The 23,484-nt window shown below is 40.6% G+C and overlaps 1 protein-coding gene across 5 annotated transcripts in view; it reads right to left on the minus strand.

Moving 5' to 3' along the window:
• LOC131808309 (sulfotransferase 1C2) overlaps positions 1 to 22,511 on the minus strand; it is a 33,085-nt gene extending 10,574 nt beyond the window's left edge. The window contains exons 1-5 of one of the 5 annotated variants that reach the window (XM_059134301.1): positions 22,296 to 22,511; positions 8,913 to 9,064; positions 8,326 to 8,451; positions 5,389 to 5,486; positions 272 to 398 (exon numbers count right to left, since the gene is read on the minus strand). In XM_059134301.1, coding sequence (XP_058990284.1) covers positions 272 to 398; positions 5,389 to 5,486; positions 8,326 to 8,451; positions 8,913 to 9,064; positions 22,296 to 22,378 — 586 coding nt within the window. In that variant the 5' untranslated portion in view covers positions 22,379 to 22,511. Of the gene's footprint in view, positions 1 to 271; positions 399 to 5,388; positions 5,487 to 8,325; positions 8,452 to 8,912; positions 9,114 to 11,876; positions 12,032 to 22,295 lie in introns of those variants that run through there. The other 4 variants (XM_059134303.1, XM_059134305.1, XM_059134306.1 and 1 more) reach the window with 4 other exon arrangements.
• Positions 22,512 to 23,484: the final 973 nt, after the last annotated feature.

Genomic DNA, 23,484 nt, shown 5'->3' on the forward strand with positions numbered 1-23,484 from the left:
TATAAAAAATATACAAGGATACCCTTTGGAATGCAGGTGACTCTACAAGTCAAGTGACCCAGAATAAAGGCTTTCACATTGGGTGAAGGATGTTTGCTGGGATTGTGGGTATTCACTCTGAGCTCAGTCAGCCTACTCTTCCCAGTCCCAGTCTAAGGTAGGACACACCTAAGGAGGAACACACCTTCTAAGCGGCCAAAATGTTATGCTTGATTCCTAGACTGAACTTACCTAGAGTGGGCAAGCAAAGATGTGAAGGATTATTCTTTACCTTTTCCACTGATGAAGGTTTCAAAATACTCTTCCCAGGTACCAGGGTCAGGAAGAATTTGATTCATCCTTTGGAAATGGTAATAGGAAACCATGCAGTCTTTGGCATTTCGAGCTACATAAAGGAACTTTGGGGTATGGAGAGGGGTGGGTAAAAGATAGTAAGAAAAGTGAATTTTCACAGAATTCACTCAGGTAAATTCCATGCCAAGAGCAGCTTTGCACATTTGGCTCTGCTCTCCTTTGCCGGCAGTTCGACTTGGCTGGTGACCCCCTCTTCCTCTGGCTGTCCTGCTGCTCTGATGACTCTCCTCTTTAATTCAAGCTCAGTCCTAGTACATAGGCTGACTCCTGATTGCCCTCTTAGTTGTCAGGCTCCCACCATTCTCTAGCAATGATGGCATCAGACAGAAACTTCCATGTGCGTGCTGATGATCCTCCTAATACCTTCCTGTCCATTTCCTGGAAAAGCAGGACGGCTTTTTTATTCCAGGGCTGCAAGGTTGGTTCAACATCCGCAAATCAGTCAATGTGATACAAAACATTAATAAAAAAAGAACAAGAACCATATGATACTCTCAATAGATGCTGAAAAAGCATTTGACAAAGTACAGCATCCCTTCCTGATCAAAACTCTTCATAGTGTAGGGATAGAGGGCACATACCTCAATATTATCAAAGCCATCTATGAAAAACCCATTGCAAATATCATTCTCAATGAAGGAAAAACTGAAATCTTTTCCGCTAAGGTCAGGAACACGGCAGGGATGTCCATTATCACCACTGCTATTCAACATAGTACTAGAAGTCCTAGCATCAGCAATCAGACAACAAAAGGAAATGAAAGGCATCCAAATTGGCAAAGAAGAAGTAAAACTATCACTCTTCGCAGATGATATGATACTATATGTGGAAAACCCCAAAGACTCCACTCCAAAACTGCTAGAACTTGTACAGGAATTCAGTAAAGTGTCAGGATATAAAATGAAATGCACAGAAATCAGTTGTATTTCTCTACACCAACAACAGACAGAAGAAAGAGAAATTAAGGAGTCAAGCCCATTTACAATGGCATCCAAAACTATAAGGTACCTAGGAATAAACCTAACCAAAGAGGCAAAGAATCTGTACTCAGAAAACCATAAAGTACTCATGAAAGAAATTGAGGAAGACACAAAGAAATGGAAAAATGTCCCATGCTCCTGGATTGGAAGAAGAAATGTTGTGAGAGTGTCTATGCTACCTAAAGCAATCTACACATTTAATGTAATTCCTATCAAAATCCCATCCATTTTTTTCAAAGAAATGGGACAAGTAATCCTAAAATTTATATGGAACCAGAAAAGACCTCGAATAGCCAAAGGAATATTGAAAAAGAAAGCCAAAGTTGGTGACATCACAATTTCGGACTTCAAGCTCTATTACAAAGCTGTCATTATCAAGACAGCATGGTACTGGCACAAAAACAGACACACAGATCAATGGAACAGAATAGAGAGCTCAGAAATAGACCCTCAACTCTATGGTCAACTAATCTTTGACAAAACAGGAAAGAATGTCCAGTGGAAAAAAGACAACCTCTTCAATAAATGGTGTTGGGAAAATTGGACAGCCACATGCAGAAAAATGAAACTGGATCATTTCCTTTTACCACACACAAAAATAGACTCAAAATGGATGAAGGACTCAATGTGAGACAGGAATCCATCAAAATCCTTGAGGAGAACACAGGCAGCAACCTCTTCAACCTCAGCCGCAGCAACATCTTCCTAGGAACATCGCCAAAGGCAAGGGAAGCAAGGGCTAAAATGAACTATTGGGATTTCATCAAGATCAAAAGCTTTTGCACAGCAAAGGAAACAGTTAGCAAAACCAAAAGATAACTGACAGAATGGGAGAAGATATTTGCAAACGACATATCAGATAAAGGGCTAGTGTCCAAAATTTATAAAGAACTTATCAAACTCAATACCCAAAGAACAAATGATCCAATCAAGAAATGGGCAGAAGGCATGAACAGATATTTCTGCCAAGAAGACATCCAGATGGCCAACAGACACATGAAAAAATGCTCCACATCACTTGGCATCAGGGAAATACAAATCAAAACCGCAATGAGATATCACCTCACACCAGTCAGAATGGCTAAAATTAACAAGTCAGGAAATGACAGATGCTGGCAAGGATGCAGAGAAAGGGGAACCTTCCTACACTGTTGGTGGGAATGCAAGCTGGTGCAACCACTCTGGAAAACAGCATGGAGGCTCCTGAATATGTTGAAAATACAACTACCCTATGACCCAGCAAATGCACTACTGGGTATTTACCCTAAAGATACAAACGTAGTGATCCGAAGGGACACGTGCACCTGAATGTTTATAGCAGCAATGTCTACAATAGCCAAACTATGGAAAGAACCTAGATGTCCATCAACAGATGAATGGATAAAGAAGATGTGGTATACATACACAATGGAATACTATGCAGCCATCAAAAGAAGTGAAATCTTGCTATTTGCGACAACATGGATGGAGCTAGAGGGTATCATTCTTAGCGAAATAAGTTAATCAGAGAAAGACAACTATCATATGATCTCCCTAATATGAGGAAGTGGAGATGCAACATGGAGGGGTTAAGTGGGTAGGAGAAGAATAAATGAAACAAGATGGGATTGGGAGGGAGACAAACCATAAGTGACTCTTAATCTCACAAAACAAACTGAGGGTTGCTAGGGGGAGGGGGGTTGGGAGAAGGGAGGTTTTGGACATTGGGGAGGGTATGTGCTATGGTAAGTACTGTGAAGTGTGTAAACCTGGCGATTCACAGACCTGTACCCCTGGGGATAAAAATACATTATATGTTTATTAAAAAGAAAAAAAGCAGGATGGCTTCATGGTCTCATTTTTTCCCCCTGCTATCATCAACTCTATTATTATTTTCATCAACTTCAATTCTTGCTCTACAAAGCATCCTGTTTACGTTTTATTTTGACAACAACCTTGTATCCTTTTACCTTCCCAGTTTTTCCCTTTATCCCAATTTGACCTTTAATCTCATCGTGATTGCTAAGTACTTGACTCTCTTTCTGACTGCAAGAATCCTGAGCTGGCCTCATTGAGTAGCTACCTCACATCCATGACTAGTCATTTCATAGGGATGCTGTTTTTTTTTTAAACCCTAAAACAGTTCTCAATTGAGAATGATTTTGCATGCAAGGGGGTATTTGGCAATGCCTGGAAGTGTTTTTGCTTTTACAACTGGGGATGACAGTGCTACTGGCATCTAATGAATAAAGAGCAGGGGTGCTGCTCAACATTGTACAATACTCAGGACATCCCCCTGCCTCATGCCACCCGCCAAAGGAATTATCTGGTCCAAAATGTCAATAGTGCCATTTTCTGTATTCTGATGCTTTGAATCGGAACCATCGCTTACCTTGCTGTTGCCTTGCAGACCCTGGATAGACTGCCCCTACCAGTTTTAGCTGGTTACTACAGATATTAACAAGTTACTATCAAGCTCAGTTTTTACAAGCAAGCCAACCAGTCCTGAGCCTACACCTCCCTTATTGGGCCACTATCTACTTGCTCTATTTACCCCAGAGCCAGGACCACACAACGAGGGGCAGCCATCTATGCCCTGGAGCCTGCAGAAATCATCCAAACTACCCAATCCTAAACCTGATTACCTGTCTCACCCATTCCCTCCCTTGGAAACTACAATAAAGGCTCTTGCCCACAATTTACCCTTAACCCCTCTGCCTCCTAACGACCCTAGCGCTTCCCAGTTGTGAGCACTGCTTGGTAATCATTTTATTAATCTTTCCTCTCATGTTTCTCCCCTCCAGTCACAAGACTCTTTCTCTCCTCAAAACTCCATCCTGTTTCCCCCTGCAAGTTCATTAATTCTCTCTTCTGTGTTTATTCCGCACTTTGTTGAATTTTTGTGTGGGAGTGGATTTTTTTTAATTCTTGTTTTTTTTCTTAGAATTTGAAAGGGCTAAAAAGAAAGAAACGAAGAAACTGATGTGAAATAGCCACAGGTGATCAATAACACATTTTGTGAAAGATTCATGACAATAGATAGCAACAGTAGCTATTTTCATGGCAACCTCACATCCCACAAACACCAAAATGAAATTCCATTGTCAGGCCTTGGTTTCTACCTCCAGTTTTGTGGTGGTAGTTTTAGGTGCAAGGAACACGGTCTTCCTAAGATTCATGCTTTGCATGCCAAAGCAGAGACGGTGGTAATGAAGCTGATGGCCATAAGCCTGGGGACAGTAGGAGGGAGAGAAGCCTTCGCTTCTGAGGGTGAGTCCTGCAGGTGCAGCTCAGGAGGAGTGGAAGCCCTGCCCTAGGCCAGCAGACCGAGTAGCAAGCAGGGAGATGAAGTGGTACGGGGCACCTCCTCCCTCAACCATGGTGGGTTTTCTGCCCACATGGCCACCCAGCTGCCACCCACGAAATTTTCTAACCTGCCCCAGTAAACTGGTGCCTTCGAGGCCCCAGTGTGCACCGTGCCCTCCTCCATCCCCTGGGGAGAGCCACCCGAGGGTTGGCAAACCAGAGACCTGTTACTGAATTTTTATAGCAAATGCTTATATCTTGTTTCAGTTACAGAAATCCCATTTGTTTAATTTAGTAAGAAATTCCATTTTAGGGGCCCCTGGGTGGCTCAGTGGGTTAAAGCCTCTGCCTTTGGCTCAGGTCATGATCCCAGAGTTCACCAGAAGCTAAGGCCAAATGTTCCTCTTAAGTAATGTAGCTCCTTCTATTCACCCTTTTAAATGATCTTCAGGAATTTTTTTCTTTCTCCTCAGTTTTTCTTCTCTGCTCTAAGTCTTAGTTACCCACACCCTTGGGTCACTGTGGACACTCATTATCTCTAGTTCTCTCCAAAAATTCAGTCTGGCTTTTGCCTCCATGTCTTGCTGGAAAATCATTCAGGTAAATATCCTGAAGAGTACAGAGAAAACTTTACATCTGCTCTTATTACTGACTTCAGAGATGGTGGAGGAGTAAATATGATGACATTGCTGTGAGTTAGGGAGTGGGGGCTTTGCTCCCAGGAGACCTAGTCTACTGCGAGTCCCAAGGGAAACTGTTGCTCTCTTACCTTGCAGTTGTTCTCCCAGAAAGATGGAGGTAACAGCTGAGTTGGAAGATGAGTCCTTAGTATCCGTGGAGAGGGCATTGCGTTGGCTCTTTCCACCCCTTTAAAGTAAATCAAGAGGAAAGATCTGCATAGTACAAGTATTGCATGGGGGAAGTTACATTCTGGGATCTGTCCTGAATGTTCCATCCCTCCCATCTTTCTCCTTATATCTTGACTTTCCTTTGGGATTTCATAATGAGATTATAGAGATTACCATCACTTCTCTAGATTCCTACAGCTTCAGAGCTGGAAGGGAGCTTATATTAATCTGTCACTTTGAGGATGAGGAGATGGAAGCTGAGAATGGACAAGCTAGGTCTTGTGACAGAGCTGGGGTGGGTGGGTTTGATCTCAAGACCCTGAGATCAGATCTCTTCTCTGTCCACAAAATCAAGAGTTGGATGCTCAACTGATTGAACCACCCAGGTGCCCCTGGGGTGTTTCCCAGCCCTGCTCTCAGTGATCAGTCACATATGCAATACTTTTGATGTCAAACAGCTTTGTAGCTGGAAGTTGGTGCAGGTGGTATGGAAGGAGGCCTCGGAGGGAGGCTATGTGGGACACAAGCTTGCATAATGGGCAGCAGTGTCTGTCCACTCCTGAACCCTCCGTGGATGGTTGGTATAACTGACCAAGACCCATCAGTCTATAGCCCTTACCTCCAGTGGCAGGGACCATCTACCCTGAAATAAAAGTACTGCCCAGCTGATCTCCACCTGGCCTCTGTCTGTTTGTGGCTGGAAAGACCATAAATCCTATAACTGTTTGTAACATTTTTGGACATGGGGCACCTTAGGTTTTAAAGAACCATTTATATATGATGGGCCATGCTGGGCTATTGGTTATCATCCTTTCCTGAATTCTGCAGCTGTGGGCATTGCCTTGAGAGAAGCTCTTTTGTTTCTTATGCTAACTTAGTGACAGCACACTCTGCTCCTCACTGCCAAGAATCCCTCACTAGAAATCATGCTTTGACTTTTCATTCTCTCTTAAACCTTCCAAATTTCAGAAGTAAGGCAGTGGTGGCAGGGGTGGGATGTAGATGTGAGATCAAAAGCTGGGCTTGGATAACCCAGGGAACCCATGCCCTTGAGGTGGTCAGTAATACCTAACATTTCATAGGATCCACTCTGTGCTAGGCACTGCTCTAAGCTTTCTACACACATTAACTCATTTAATCCTCACAATGACTTTTTGAGGTAGGCACTAATTCTACTGACATTTTGCATCTGAGGAAACTGTAACACAGAGAGGGTAAGTAACTTGTTAAAGGTCACTGAGTGAGTGGTGGTGTCAGGACTTAAACCCTGGTTGTCTTTAACCATTATGCAATCCTGCTGCTCAAGGCGTCAAAAGACCAGACATCAACAAAAATGGAAGGCCCTGACGACACAAAGAGTGAGATCAGAGTTAAGCAGGCAGACAGTGCCCTTTGCGGGGGGTCAGAGCCCCACACGTAGTTCAGAGAAGGCATCAGACCAGGCACTGGTCTTAGTAATAAGCTAATGGTCAATCAGATAGACAGGAACTGAGGACCAGAGGAATCTGAGCAGCAGGGTAAGTGGAACCATAAGGACAAACAAATGCCTCAGGGCTGTTCTAACCTGGACATACACTTGTGCATGTTTTAGGTCTTATGCATGTCAGATCAAGAATTTCTCTATCTCAACGCATTGCTAGATTTATCAGATCTCTTCTCTGTCCACAATTGCTCCAAGTTAGACTTCAACACCAGACTTGTATTGTCTATAATTCTGTAGCTCTAGCTAGGTGAGTTTCCAATTTTTTTTTTATTCTGCTGACCTATGCAATGCTGAAACATAGAGATGTAGGCCTCCCTCCTATCCTTGTTCCAAAAAATGCTTCCAGCAGCTGAAATGGCTTCTTTCATATTTTGGTTGTCTTTTTTTTTTTTTTTTTTTGGTGTGAAGAAAAAAATTTCTAGGTTGAGTATTACCTTAAAAAAATTTCCCTACAGAACAGAAATGTTTGGCAAATGCATTATGTTTGCTAAAAAGAAAGAATGAATTGTTTCATAAATAACTCTCCAACCTCTCTGTGTGTTCTACAGCAGCAATAGTCAGAGGGAACATTTAAGAAGAAAATAAGGCAGATTCCTTTTTACTTGGTGATTCGCTTTTGGCAAATAACCTTAGGTAATATGTAGAAAGAATCAGGGAAGGAAAAAAAGAGGAGGAAACACATGCTTATAGAAATGAGAATGAGAGAGAGAATGGGGGGGAGAAGAAAGAGACAAAATAGAGGAGAGAATAATTCAGAGACAAGAGAGAGAGGAAGAGAAAGGAAGGAGAGCCTCCAGGACCTTCAGTAGGTGAATGAATACACTATGGCACATCTAAGCAATGGAATAGTATTCAGCACTGAAAAGAAAAGAGCTCTCAAGCCATGAGAAGACATAGAAGAAACTGAAACGCACATTACTAAGTGAAAGAAGGCAGTCTGAAAAGGCCACATGCTGTATGATTTCAACTATATGACATTCTGGAAAAGGTAAAACTGTAGACAGCGAACAGATCAGTGGTTGTCAGGGGTTGAGGAGCAGGGAGGGTGAACAAGGGGCTCATAGAGGATTTTTAGGGGAGTGTAACTACTCTATATCGTAGTACAGTGCTGGATCCAGGTCATGTATGTTAGTCCAAATCCATAGAATATACAACATCCAGAGCAAATCCTGGTGTGAACTATGGGCTTTGGGTGATTATGACATGTCTGTGTAGGCTCATCAACTGTAACAAATACACCATCTGGGAGAGAAGACTGTGCATGTGTGGGAAATTCTGTGCCTCTACTTTGTTGTAAGCCTAATACTTCTCTAAATAATAAACTCTTAAAAGAAGAAAGAGAAAGGAGCCAGGGTAGGAGGTGAGGAGCTCTCACCAGAGGGCTGGGGCGGCCGAGCCCACTCAATGAAAGGATGGCGGTGTTGAATGATGGCTCTCTGACATTTCTCCACATCTCCATTCTGCTCAATCATGTCCACAATTTCCTGAATCCATGTGGTGCCTGGGGCCCAAGGGGAAAGGACAACAAGAAGAAGCTGGTTAGACAATCAGTCTTGAGTGTCGTGGGGAGGAAAGGGAATATAGAGACTGCTGGTGTTTGGTCCAACCTCCCCTCAGGTCAAGATCCTGTCAGTCACAACAGGTGGACATCCATGCAGGAAAAACCCACACGGTCTCTTATGGAGAGAAAGAGCAGCCCAGGCAAAGCCACACAACACTGTCACCCAAGAGCAGTCCATGACAGAGCACAGCAGGCTGGGTTCTCTAATGCCATTATGTTTGACCCCGGATAAACCTGGGAACATGAAGCATTCCAGGATCGCCTTGTCATGGAACAGTGAGAAGGAGCAGATTTCCTTGAATGAGTGCAAACACCATATGAAGGGGGATTCTAACTGATGTGAACAACCCTTGCTGATTCTGCAAGCCAAAGTCTGGTTGTTCCCCAGGTCCCAGAGTCACCTGATTTAGGATAGGTACAGATGAGAAGATCATCCGGCTTGGCCTCAAAGTTCTGGATCTGGCTCCAGTTGTCCACTGTGCTAGCCTGCAAGGGGATCCCCGAGACTTCTCTCAGTTGTAGCTGTTCCTCCAATGCTGCAGCCAGGGCCATACTGTCTTGCAATGGGAGGGGCAGTCCCCGCAGGCAGAGGATGGAGGGGACTTTTAAAACAATTGTGGTAAAATACACATAACATAAAATTTACCATTTAAACTATTTTAAAGTACACAGTTCAGTGGCATTAAGTACATTTCCAGTGTTGTGCAGCCATCACCAACATCTATGTCCAGAACTTTTCCATCTTCCCAACTAACACTCCATTGCTCCTTTCCCCCCATCCCCTTCTACTTTCTGTCTCTATAAACATGTCTACTCTAGGTCCTTCAAATCAATAGAATCATACAGTATTTGTCCTTTTGTGATTGACTTATTTCACTCAGCATAATGTCTAGAGCTCATCCATGTTGTAACATGGGTCAGAATTTCCTTCCTTTTTGAGGCTGAATAATGTTCCATTCTGTGTATATGCCACATTTTGTTTGTCCATTCATCCATACATGGACACTTGGCTTGCTTCTAACTTTTGGCTTTTGTAAGTAATGCTGCTATGAACACGCCTTTCAACTATTTGGTATTGTAATTGCTTGGTCATATGGTAATTTCACATTTAAGTTTTTGAGAACTTGCCATGCTGTTTTCCACAGCAGCCTACACCCTTTAACATTCCCACCAGAAAGGCACAGGTTTCTAATTTCTTCACATCCTTGCCAACACTACTTATTTTCTGTTTATTACTTTATTGTATTTATTAAGTACATGTTTTAAAAAATTTTTAATCTCTATGATAGTAATCTTAATAGGTATGAGATGATATTCCTCTGTGGTTTTGATTTTCATTTCTCTAATGATTAGTGATGCTGAGCGTCTTTCCATGTGCCTATGTGTCATTCATATTTCTCTTTTGGAGAAGTGTCCATTTAAATCTTCTGCCCATGTTTTGAATCAGTTTTTTTGCTTTAAATGCACAAAATGAGGAAGCCAGGAGTACTGGGCCATATTACTCCAGAATAATTGGTTATTGAGATAGCCATGTGCTGGGCTTAGAGCCCAAACTCATTTTAAGTGTTGCATAAAAGGACTCTAGAGCTAAAAGGATCTTTACAGGAGATGTAATAGTACATACTTACTGGAAGTCAAATAAAAGAATCTGGCCCAGCCTTTCCAGGGAGTGGGTGAGAAGGAGTTAGTGCCACATTGTGAGGCTTGTTTTCGAGGTGGCTTCTACTTTTAGACTGAGTCAAGTCCCTTAGAATGGAGACTGTGTTTTCAGAAATGAAAAATGAACTATTTCAAAAAATTTTCAAGTGTTAAGTAGTGGCTGTGTTGACAATATGTCAAAGAAGTGGAGTTTGGATGATACTGAAATTACTGTGTGATCAACTTTAAGAGAGAGGAGAGAACATTTTTTTACAGTCCTTCTATGTTAGATCTCTTAAAACTTTTTTTCTCCTCTTTTAATTCATATTACAATTTTACTAGGAGGGAATAATTTACACTCATAAATGTGAGGGAGCTAGGAGTCATGATCAATAACTTGTCTAGGGTTGCAGACAGTGTCTTTCTGCAAACTTCACATTTAAAAAGAAAATTACCCCTCCTGTCTTTTATTGTGAGTATATATATGTACCAGAAAATTTAGAATAAGCCCAAATGTACAAAGAAAGATTCATCACCTAGGAATTATTATTTTGATGTATTTCTATTTTTTCAAATATATATATATATATATATATATATATATATATATATATATGAAAACAAAAATATAATCTAAAATATAAATGTACCCCAAAAAGATGGGGCTCAGAGAGCTTCCAGGTTGATGAATACGTGGAGTTGCTGGCAGGGCAGTGTCCTTGGAGAGAGCATAGAATCTCTGTGCTCCTTCCCATATACATTGTTCTGTGCATCTCTTCCATCTGGCTGTTCCTGAGTTATATCCTTTTATAATAGTCTAGTAATCTAGTAAGTAAAGTGTTTTCCCAAGTTCTGTGAAGCACTCTAACAAATTAAACAAATTTAGAAAAAGGGTCATGAGAACCTTCAATCTTAAAGGCGGTTGGTAAGAAACACATGCTGTAACCTGAACTTGTGACTGACATCTTATGTCAGAGTTGGGGGGGCAGTCTTGTGGCACTGAGCCTTTAACCTGTGGGATCTGATGCTATCTCCAAGTAAAGAGTGTCAGAATTGAATGGCCGGCCGGCATCCAGAGAATGGGAGGTTGCTTGGTGTGGGGAGCCCCCACCCTCTACCTCATATCTGGTCACAGTAGTATAAAGTTTGCTATCTAAGTAACATGAAGGAGAGCACAGGAAGAGTTTTTCCTTTACAGGCACAAAGGCACAAAAATTGCCACTTGAGCAACCAGCTGGAAGCTTTGTCATCCCTCCAGGTCAGATCATATAATGCATGGCCTCCTTTGTGAAGCTGTCTCTGACTCCATGGACAGAAAGAGTGCCTTCTCACAGGACCTTGTAGCATTTTGTATGTATATTTTATAGTTCTTACTCCACTGTCCTAAAATTACTTGTTTTTATGTCCAACTCTGCTGGAGCTCAGGGACTTGGTCCAATCCCCTTTGCAGGCTCAACATGTAAGGGAAGATCTGAGTGGGAAAGAGAGATGGTACTACAGGACAGCGATTTTGGAGATTTTTGCCTCTGGGTCCTGAATTTCTAGGCTTTATACTGTTAGGTAGGTATGTATTGGTTGCAAATACCTTCTATTTTTTGGGTTCCTTAAAATACTCTCTGGCTTTAGTTAATCAATTCTATTTATACAGCAGTACATATTATATTACCATAGTAAAAATTAAAAAAAAAATCGGTGAGTTAAGGATTTCTTTTAAGCCATATTCTTACCTTCAAGCTCCAGCCGAGAATCAGCAGCCCAAAGGCCTGATCAAGGGTCAGTGGGCACGTAAAGTGCATTCCAAGGAAGCAGGAAAGTGTTCCTTGGGTATGGCAATTGCAGAGGCTCAAATTAGTGTCAGAGGCATGCAAAGCCTTCAGCAGGTAAAGGCCCTTTGGGTGGCACTTTGCATCAGTACAGTAATATGGAGTCATTCCTGTAAGTATTGATATTAAACAGGAACAAACCCTGTGACCTTGCCTAATGTGGAAGAAATGTAAACAAGGTCAAATGTAGCTTTGACCTCTCTGCAAATTTCCCTTGAGTGTATGCAAACTTGAGGGCTGTTTGGATGAACATACTGTTCCTTCCTCTGAGTTCACTGCCCAGAATCTGTGCATGCCTGTTGGTAACTGAGCTTGGCAGCAGAACCTGGATTTCATGCTGTGGCAGCTCCTTTGTCTGGCAGAGAATCTAAAACACTTGGACCTGTGGGAAAATGGGAACTTGGCTTCAGGAACAGATGCATCCAGCTCCGAACAGACTCTCACTCCTTTAGTGTTCTTCCTTTGCTTGGCTTCTTAGCTTAACTCCCTTTCTGAATGTGGGTGACAGTTCCTGTCTCCCACTAATGTTTTAAGATTAAAAAACAGCAATGTTAATGAAAACACCCTGTCTAGTACATAGTAAGTGCTTTAAACTGCTGGTTCTTCTTGCCTTTCTTCCCAAAGTGTACTCAGCCAAACCTAAATGCACAGACAGAACAAAGTCTAGAGCCTAGCTAAGTGTGTATTTATTTATACTTTTCCTTGTCCTACAGAGGGTGTACCTTCATGGACACAGATCATATTCTCTCGTGTCTTCGGCTATCAGGAAATGGAATCTATGCCCATGTTAAATTATCTCTGAGTTGCTACAGTTCTGCCAACTCCCAACCTGTGCTTTTCTTTTTGGAATTTAAGTATAACCAGGCACCCCAGCCACCCCTCCTGCCAACGTCTTCTTGTCTTCTTTGACTCTGCATCTCATGATGCTTCTTCACTGACACCTCTTCCTCCTGTATCCCAAAGCTTTTTTTTTTCTTTCTATAATCTCAATCCATTTTTCTTCATTCTGTCCTCTTCTCTTTGACAAGCTCACTTACTCCAGTGCTGTTAAATCTTGGAACCTTGGCTGACTCATAAGTTCTCGGCACTAACTCACAATCTTTCTCTGTGAAGTCCCTCATTTCCAACCACCTGCTAAGGCTGTGCCAATTTGAGAGCCACTTGGCACTGCATGTTTCACCTGCCTCATGCTCTCCGCTTGTTATGGTAGCACCATCATCCACATCTGAAGCATCATCTTCAGGCAGAAGGCCCCCTACTTAACAACGTCAGTTATAAATTTAACATATAAGTACTGATTGCAACTGTAAGCAGTGAATAAACCCATGGTTCATTCAATCAAAGAATTTATCGATAGAAACTACTATGCATGTCTCCTTCTTCTGCATCCACAGCAGATGAAGTGTAACATTGCAGACTTTTCTAGGAGATCTTTTCACCTCTGGCCACTTTTTTCTGGTCTCCCATGCACTTAGCATATAAATTAAGTTTTATGAGTTCAGATCAAGTTATCTCCTGATTGTTTATGGCCCAAAGTCTGAATGATTTTAACTTAAACTACTTGATATCAAGGTTTATTAAAAGATGACGTTAATTAAGGCAGTGTGGTATTTGTGCAAGGACAAATAGTCTGATGAGAGGGCAGAGAGATTCCACAAATGGACCCACACAGAAACAGTCATCAGGTTTACAAAGGTGTCACTGCAATGGAGAAGAGGAAATTATCACCTTTTCAACTAATAATGCTGGAAATTGGATATCCAGCTGGAAGATGCTGAATTCTCACCTCATCATATACCATACATGAAAATCAATACTAGGTAGATTATAGATCTAAATGCAAGAGTGAAACAATAAAGCTTTTAGAAGGAAATACGAGAGGACATTTCTATGACCTTTAGAAAAGCCAAGCTTCATTAAATAGACTCAAACAAACATAGACCATAAAGGAAAACAAACACAAAATTAGATTAAAATGAAGAATTATGTTTGTCAAAAACACATTAAGAGAGTAAAAAGGCAATCTACAAAGTCAGAGGAAGTATTTGTCAAAAGACTCATATCCATGTTATACACAGAACTCCTTCAGATCCATGATAAAAAAGACTAACACTCCAAGAGAAAAATGGGCAAAAGATTTGAACAGACACTTCACAAAAATGACATGGCCAAAAAATACATGGGAAAATACTAACATCAGTAATTACCAGAGAAATAGATCAAATCAATAAGTTGACAAACTAAAATTTAAAATAAATTAAATGAAAAATTACATTGCAAATGAAACTACCCAACACCCAGAATGTGTAAAAGTAAAAAGACAGTATTTATCAAGTTGGGGGGATGATAAGTAAGTAGGATCTAATTATAGTTGCCCTTTCTTTCTGCTGCTCTGTATTTTCTGAATTTTCTACTGATTTTATGTTCTTTTTGTAACCAGAATATAATGATATTTTTCTCCAGAGCATACTCTTTTTCTTTATTTTTTTAAAATTTTAATGCATCTCAGCTCTGGGACTGAAACCAAGTTATCAGCAAAACTAAGGGATCTATGTAAATAAATAGGGTGGGTTTACCTTGGTTCCTCAGAATGCATGGGGTTATTTCATAGAAACAGGTCTTGGAGGGTAACTGAAGGGTGGAATTTTTGCCTTCTGAAGGAAGAACTTTGGGAACATGTTTTGGGTTGGTGGCTTCACAACAGGTAGAATGTGGATGACTCCCATGGTGGTGGGTCATTGTCCCTCTCAGTCTTACAGTTTATGGTGTTGGTGACAAGGTCTTAGTCACTGCCTCTGTTTCTCCGGCCTCAGTTCTTCTAGGACTTCCTACTCTGATATACTTCTCTCCAGAAACTGTTATAGTCATTGGGTGTTTCAAGGACACAGCAGACTTGCCTGGACTGGTATTTTATCTCTATGTACAACTCCATGATGTTGATGTCAGCCAATGTGAGTTGTTTTTCTTTGTTTTGTTTTGACAATATAGTTATAGTTCTTCAAGGTGTTTGTGATCTGGTGAAGAAACTTGAAAAAGTACTTTAGTTCATTGTTAAGCAGTTTCCTTCCTTTCTTCTGTCATTTTTATGACATTAAATATGATGGCATTATAAGACTTACCATATAAATGACACTGTTCAAGAATTTCACTTTTTTTTACTATTTAATTAATAAATTTTTAAAAAAGATTTTTATTTTATTTTATTTTCAGTGTTCCCAAATTCATTGACTATGCACCACACCCAGTGCTCCATGCAATACGTGCCCTCCATAATACCCACCACCAGGCTCACCCAACCTCCCTCTCCCTGCCCCTCCAAAACCCTCAGTTTGTTTCTCAGAGTCCACAGTCTCTCATGGTTTGTCTCCCCCTCTGATTTCCCCCATCTCACTTCTCTTTTCCATCTCCCAATGTCCTCTGTGTTATTCCTAATGCTTCACAAGTAAGTGAAACCATACGATAATTAACTCTCTCTGTTTGACTTATTTCACTCAGCATAATCTCTTTGAATCCGTCCATGTTGATACAAAAGTTGGGTATTCATTCTTTCTGATGGAGGCATAATACTCCATAGTATATATGGGCCATATCTTCTTTATCCATTTGTCTGTTGAAGGGCCTCTTGGCTCTTTCTAGTTTGATGACTGTGGCCATTGCTGCTATGAACATTGGGGTACAAATGGTACTTCTTTTCACTACATCTGTATCTGTGGGGTAAATACCCAGTAGTGCAATTGCAGGGTCATAGGGATGCTCTATTTTTACTTTCTTAAGGAATCTCCACACTGTTTTCCAAAGTGGCTGCACCAAATTGCATTCCCACCAACAGTGTAAGAGGGTTCCCCTTTCTCCACATCCTCTCCAACATGTGTTGTTTACAGTCTTGTAAATTTTGGCCATTCTAACTGGTGTAAGGTGGTATCTCAATGTGGTTTTGATTTGAATCTCCCTGATGGCTACTGGTGATGAATATTTTTTCATGTGTTTGTTAGCCATTTGTATGTCTTTTTTGGAGAAGTGTCTGTTCATGTCTTCTGCCCATTTTTTGATGTGATTATCTGATTTGTGTGTGTTGAGCTTGAGGAATTCTTTATAGATCTTGGATATCAGCTGTCTGTCTGTGGTGTCACTTATGACTATCTTCTCCCATTCTGTGGGTTGCCTCTTTGTTTTGTTGACTCTTTCCTTTGCTGTGCAGAAGCTTTTGATCTTGATGAAGTCCCAGAAGTTCATTTCGTTTTTGTTTCCTTTGCCTTTGGAGACGTATCTTGAAAGCAGTTGCTGTGGCCGATGTTGAAGAGGTTACTGCCTATGTTATCCTCTAGGATTCTTATAGATTTCTGCCTCACATTGAGGTCTTTTATCCATTTCGAGTTTATCTTTGTGTATGGTGTAAGAGAATGATCGAGTTTCATTCTTCTACATACAGCTGTCCAATTTTCCCAGCACCCATTTATTGAAGAGACTTTTTTCCACTGTATATTTTTTCCTGCTTTGTCAAAGATTATTTGACCGTAGAGTTGAGGGTCCATATCTGGGCTCTCTACTCTGTTCCACTGACCTATGTGTCTGTTTTTGTGCCAGTACCATGCTGTCTTGGTGATCACTGCTTTGTAGTAAAGCTTGAAATCAGGCAATGTGATGTCCCCAGCTTTGTTTTTCTTTTTCAACATTTCCTTATCAATTTGGGGGCTCTTCTTGTTTCATATAAATTTTAGGATTGTTTGCTCCAGCTCTTTGAAAAATGCCGGTGGAATTTTGATTCAGATGGCATTGAAAGTATAGATTGCTCTAGGCAGTATAGACATTTTAACAATGTTTATTCTTCTAATCCATGAGCATGGAATGGTCTTCCATCTTTTTGTGTCTTCTTCAACTTCTTTCATGAGTGTTCTGTAGTTTCTTGAGTACAGATCCTTTACCTCTTTGGTTAGGTTTATTCCCAGGTATCTTATGGTTCTTGGAGCTATAGTAAATGGAATTCATTCTCTAATTTCCCTTTCTATATTTTCATTGTTAGAGTATAAGAAAGCCACTGATTTCTGTACATTGATTTTGTATCCTGCCACATTATTGAATTGCTGTATGAGTTCTAGTAGTTTGGGGGTGGAGTCTTTTGGGTTTTCCATATAAAGTATCATGTCATCTGCAAAGAGAGAGAGTTTGACTTCTTCAATGCCAGTTTGAATACCTTTTATTTCTTTTTGTTTTCTGATTGCTATTGCTAGGACTTCTAGTACTATGTTGAACAATAACGGTAAGAGTGGACATCCTTGTCGTGTTCCTGATATCAAAGGAAGGCTGTCAGCTTTTCCCCATTGAGGATGATATTAGGTGTGAGTTTTTCATAGATAGATTTTATGAAGTTGAGGAATATTCCCGCTATCCGTATACTTTGAATCATTTTAATCAGGAATAGATGCTGTATCTTGTCAAATGCTTTTTCTGCATCAATTGAGAGGGCCATGTGGTTCTTCTCTCTTCTCTCATTGATTTGTTTTATCACATTGATTGATATATGAGTGTTGAACCACTCTTGCATCCCAGGGATGAATCCCACCTGGTCATGGTGGATAATCTTTTTAATGCACTGTTGGATCCTATTAGCTAGGATCTTGTTGAGAATCTTGGTTTCCATATTCATCAGGGATATTGGTCTGAAATTCTCCATTTTGGTAGGGTCTTTGCCTGGTTTCGGGATCAGAATAATGATGGCTTTGTAGAAAGAGTCTGGAATTTTTACTTTTGTTTCAGTTTTTTGAAACAGCTTAGGAGAATAGGTATTTTTTTCTTATTGAATGTATGATAGAACTCCAGGGAACCCATCAGGTCTTGGGCTCTGTTTTTTGGGGAGATTTTTGATCACTGCTTCAATCTCATTACTAGATATTGGTCTATTCAGGTTGTCAATTTCCTCTTGATTCAGTTTTGGAAGTTTATAGGTTTCCAGGAATGCATCCATTTTGTCTAGGTTGCTTAACTTATTGGCATATAACTCTTGATAATAATTTCTAATGATTATTTCTATTTCCTTGGTGTTAGTTGTGACCTCTACCTTTTGATTTATAATTTTCTTAATTTGAGTCCTCTCTCTTTTCTTTTGGTTAGTTTTGCCAGTGGTTTATTGATCTTATTGATTCTTTCAAAAAACCAGTTTCTAGTTTTGTTGATGTGTTCTACTTTATCTCTAGTTTCTATATCATTGATCTCTGCTCTAATCTTGACTATTTCCCTTCTTGTGTGTGGGGTTGGCTTAATTTGTTATTCATTCTCCAGTTCTTTAAGGTGTAAAGAGAACTGATGTATTCTGGATTTTTCAATTTTTTGAGGGAGGTTTGGATGGCTATGTATTTCCCCCTTAGAACCACCTTTGCAGTATCCTAGGTTTTGGACGAAGTTTCTTCATTCTCATTGGTTTCCATGAATTGTTTAAGTTCTTTGATTTCCTGGTTGATCCAAACATTATTAAGCAGGGTGGTCTTTAGCTTCCAAGTATTTGGATTCAAAATGGACCCCAAGGATAATATTTATATACCAGAACAAAAATGAATACACAAAAACACAGACAGAAGAAGTAGATGGGAAGCTGATTATAAATCCTCCATGTGGGTGAGGAAGGTTATTTTGATTCTTCCTGGGTGTATCTTGATATCTTTGTTAAAGGACGCAACTTTCCAGAGATAAAGGGAGAGTAAACCTGGTTTATATAGAGGGGTAGTATTGAGTAGGGAAAGAGGATTACCTTGAAACTTATATCTATATGCATATTAAAAAATAGAAAAGCAAAAGAAAAATGCAGGTATATGTATGAAAAAAGTTCAAGTTAAAAGGTTATTTTGGAATATGTTGTATTAAACCTCTAGTTGTAATGGTAAGTAGGTTAAAAAATTAAAAAGAACAAGAATAGTGAGAATGACTTAAAAATAAAAGTTGTGGGGCACCTGGGTGGCTCAGTGGGTTGAGCCTCTGCTCAACATTGGGCTTTCTGCTCAGTGGGGAGCATGCTTACCCCTCTCTCTCTGTCTGCCTGCCTCTACACCTACTTGTGATCTCTGTCTGTCAAATAAATAAATAAAATCTTTAAAAACAAAAGTTGTTTTGGGGCACCTAGGTGGCTCAGTGGCTTAAGCCTCTGCCTTTGGCTCAAGTCATGATCTCAGGGTCCTGGGATCGAGCCCCATATTAGGCTCTCTGCTTAGTGGGGAGCCTGCTTCCCCCTCTCTCTCTGCAGCTTTTGGGAGGTTTAGTGGAAAGTAATCTGGACCTCTGTCTCAATGAGAAGCCTCAATCCACTTCCTACTGGTTGGTCCAGAGCACACAGACTCCCCTTTGTAAACTCCGCTGAACTGTGCAAACTCCCACAGGCAGTGCACATCCCCAACCACCGTCTCAGGGGTGGCCTGAAGTGCCCGCTTGTCTCTACACCCCCGTGCCACTAAAACTGGGAGCAATATTGGTCTGGGGAGCCTGCTTCCGGTGGTTGCCTTTGCCAGGACTGCTGCCCGGCATCCAGACCTCAGGTTGTCACCATGGGATCGCTACACTGCTGGTCCTAGAGACCACTGGCTAGTGCCAGCACAGATTTTCTCAGGTGTGGGTGGAGAGTAGATCAGACCCCAGTTGCGCAGTGTGCAAAAGGTTTAAGGAGTGCAGGCTGGCGCCGTCACCAGACTCCCTCATGTGGGGGCGGGAGTGCATCATGCCCACAGCCCTGAGGGCTCCACTGCACTCTGGCATGGTTGGTCACCAGCCGCAGCCATCCTGGGTCCGTGGGCTTAGGCCCATGCCTGTGACTGCCCGATTCCACCAGTTGCCCCTTAAGATCTTTTGCTCTTTTTTTGTGCCTTTAACCAGACTCCAAGTTAATGCTGGTCCCCAATCACAGGGCACTTTCATATTGGGCTATTATTTTCCAGTGGGTCATTTCTGGTGGTTTCCTCCCCCTTCTGTTTATCTTCCGATATCAGTCTGATCATCTCCAGTATGCTTTACCTCTCCACTGGTGTCTTCTGTTCCCATGGAGATCCAGAAGTGTAAAATCCTACATCTCATGCTGATTTAATGGGTGTTTGGAGTGTTCTGGTTCTGGTATATAATTAGCTTACTTTAGGGAACTGGGTGAAATAGGGTCTCCTACTTCTCCACCATCTTGCCCCTCCAAATCTAAAAAAAGATTTTTATTTATTTAAGAAGGAGAGGGAATGAGAGAGAGAGAGAGAGAGCACAAGAGCGGTGAGGGTCAGAGGTAGGAGCAGACTCCCTTCTGAGCAGGGGGCCCAATATAGGGCTTGATCCTGAGACTCCAGGATCATGACTAGAACCTAAGGCAGACTATTTAATTTAGATCTTTAAATTAATGTGGGGTGGCTTCTACTGTTCTGTCATGGCATGATGACACTGAGGCACTTGGGAAGTAAGTACCCCACTCTGATCACAGCAGCAGGGGCACAGTTTGAACCCTAGCAGGCTGCATCCCCAGTGAAGGCTGTTAAACACATGACACCATGTTTTAAGTCCATCTTCTATAGCTTAGTTTCCTGATGAATGTAGAGTAGAAGCACTGATACAACATGAGGAATATTGCAGGTTGGATCCTTTTTTTTTTTTTTTTTTTTGAGGTCAGAACTCCAGGCTCAAATTTTGGACACAAAGGATCTCAGATACTTTCTCACAGAACAGGCTACTCCTGACTCCCTTCCCCATATGTTCTCTGGGACACATATTTAAATAACTTAGAGTTCCTCTTATCCTCCAAAGGAATTGTTTGCTCATCTTTTGGGTCTTAAATGTTAAGTGTAAAGAATATTTTGATAGTTCAGAGTGTGGAGCAATATCACTTTTTAAAAACATTTCTTTCCCAGAGGAACTGAAGAAACATCTTTCTTTCTTTCTTCCTTTCTTTCTCTTTTTCTTTCTTTCTTTCTTTTTTTTAAGATTTTATTTATCCATCTGACAGAAAGAGACCACAAGTAGGCAGAGAGAGAGAGAGGAGGAAGCAGGCTCCTTGCTGAGCAGAGAGCCTGATGCGGGACTTGATCCTAGGACCCTGGGATCATGACCTGAGCGGAAGGCAGAGGCTTTAACCTGCTGAGCTACCCAGGTGCTTCAAGAAACATTTTTCTAAATAAGACCCACAAATGGCCAGTAGGTACATGAAAAGTTTCTCAACATCACTAATCACCAGGAAAATGCAAATCAAAACCACAGTGAGGTATTACCTTATATCTATTAGAATGGCTATTATCAAACAGAAAAGAAATGGCAAGTTGGCAAGGATGTAAAAACAAGGGACTTTTGTGCTCTGTTGGTGGGAATGTAAATTGGTGCGGCCACTGTGGAAGACAGTATGGAATTTCCTCAAAACATTAAAGATAGAACTACCCTATGATTTAGTAATTCAACTTCTGGACATATATTCAAAGAAAATGCAAAAAGAAAATCGAAATGATATCTGTACTCCATGTTTCTTGTAGCATTATTCACAATAGCTGTGACATGGAAATGACATAAGTGCCCATTCACAGATGAACGGATAAAGAGGATGGGAGATGCACAGGGGCATGTGCATGCACACACGCACGCACCCACGCACACAAGCACGCACACACACACACTGGAATTTTATTCACTCATGAGAAAAGAGGGAAATGCTGTCATTTGTGACAACATGGATTGACCCTGAAGGCACTGTGCTAAGTGAAATAAGTCAGATAAATAAAACTACCACCTGATCTTACATATATGTGAAGTTTAAAAAAGCTGAACTCCTAGAACCAGAGTGGAATGGTGGTTACCAGGGGCTACAGGGTAAACAAAATGTCAAAGGGTATAAACTTCCAAATATAAGATGGATGGTTTCTGGGAATCTAATGTACAGCATTGTGATTATAGTTAACAATAACGTATTATAAATTTGAAAATAGTTAAGAGAGTATGCCTTAAATGTCTTCTCCTCCAAAACGTAGTTATATCACATAATGGAGGTGGTCGCCAATGCTATGGTGGTAATAATTTTGAAACATATAAATGTATCAGATCAACATGCTATATGCACTGACACAATGTAATATGTTAATTATATTTCAATAAAGGTGGAAAATAATAAAATATGAAAGAAGTTTAAAAACCCAAAAACCCATTTTCTCTCAGTAAGCAAGTCCACCTGAACTTTATTCTTGTTTTTTAAGTTGCTAACAATCCTACCCCCCCCCCCCTTAAAAATTAAAAACATTTCATTTTCAATGTTTTAATCCATTTCATTTAAAGGACTAACTAAAGGAAGAGCTACAAATACATTCTCCCAATGTTTTTATGATTACTTACTGTTGGTGTTTAAAGGCAAGCAGTGTATCTTCAGGCAAGGAAGTCAAGATCAGATCTAGATTTCCCTTAGAGAATTTTACCATTCTTCACCTTCAGGCTGTTTGAACACATTGACCAGGGTAAACTGGCAGCATGGAGGTTCAATCACCATTAGTCCCACCATAGAGAGATGTGGCTACATTCTTGGCAATGCTGTAGCCTGTATGTTGCTATAGCTTTCTTGTCCAATAATTTACTTTCTGCTATCACTCTATTAGGGCCCTAACTGAAGAGTTTACTTTTGATAGCATTGACCGCACCTAAGTACAGAGTCAGGGTTGGGTTTCTGTTTGGGGTGCAACACAAGGTGAATTCACTCCCAACTATGGGAGGAAATGATTGAATGAACACCCTTCCATGAAAATCAAGTCACAGTGAGAGGACAGAGCGCTCTCTCAAACTTAAATCTCCATATGATCTGGCAATTCTCTTACTGGGTATTTATCCAAAGGAAATACAAATACCGAGTTCATGTTCATTGCAGCATTATTTAAAATAGCTGAGATATGGAAACAATCTAAGTGTTCATTAGTGGATAAATGGATACGGAAAATGTGACACACACACACATACACACTAGAATATTATTCAGCCATAGAAAAGGAAAATACTGTCATTTGTGACAACATGAATTGACCATGGGACTATTATACTATGTGAAATAAAACAGAAATACAAATACTGTATCTCCCTTCTATGTGGAATCTTAAAAAAAAAAAAAAATTCAACAAACTGAACTCACAGATACAGAGAACAAACTAGTGGTTGCCAGAGGTGGGGCATGTGGGTTGGGGAAAGTGAATGAAGGTGAAAGTGGTTAAAAGTCACAAACTTCTAAATATAAAATAAGTAAGTCCTGGAATGTAATGTATAGCATAGTGACTATAGTTACTAATACTGTACTGCATATAATTACGCGTGGTAATGGAGTTAACTAGATTTATTATGGTGATGATTTCACAATATATATGTGTATGGAATCATTATGTTGTACTTCTGTAAAGTACACCTATTACTAGTACAATGTTGTATGTCAATTATGTCTCAATTAAAACAACTAACTAACTAACCACAAGAAAGGGCCTGTGCCATTAGTCTTAGAACAGGTGGAAGTGATGTTGGGTCATACTTTCCATTGTATAACCCTGAG

This window comes from Mustela lutreola, chromosome 9 (genome assembly GCF_030435805.1).
Source record: "Mustela lutreola isolate mMusLut2 chromosome 9, mMusLut2.pri, whole genome shotgun sequence".
In the NCBI taxonomy this organism is placed as follows: domain Eukaryota; kingdom Metazoa; phylum Chordata; class Mammalia; order Carnivora; family Mustelidae; genus Mustela; species Mustela lutreola.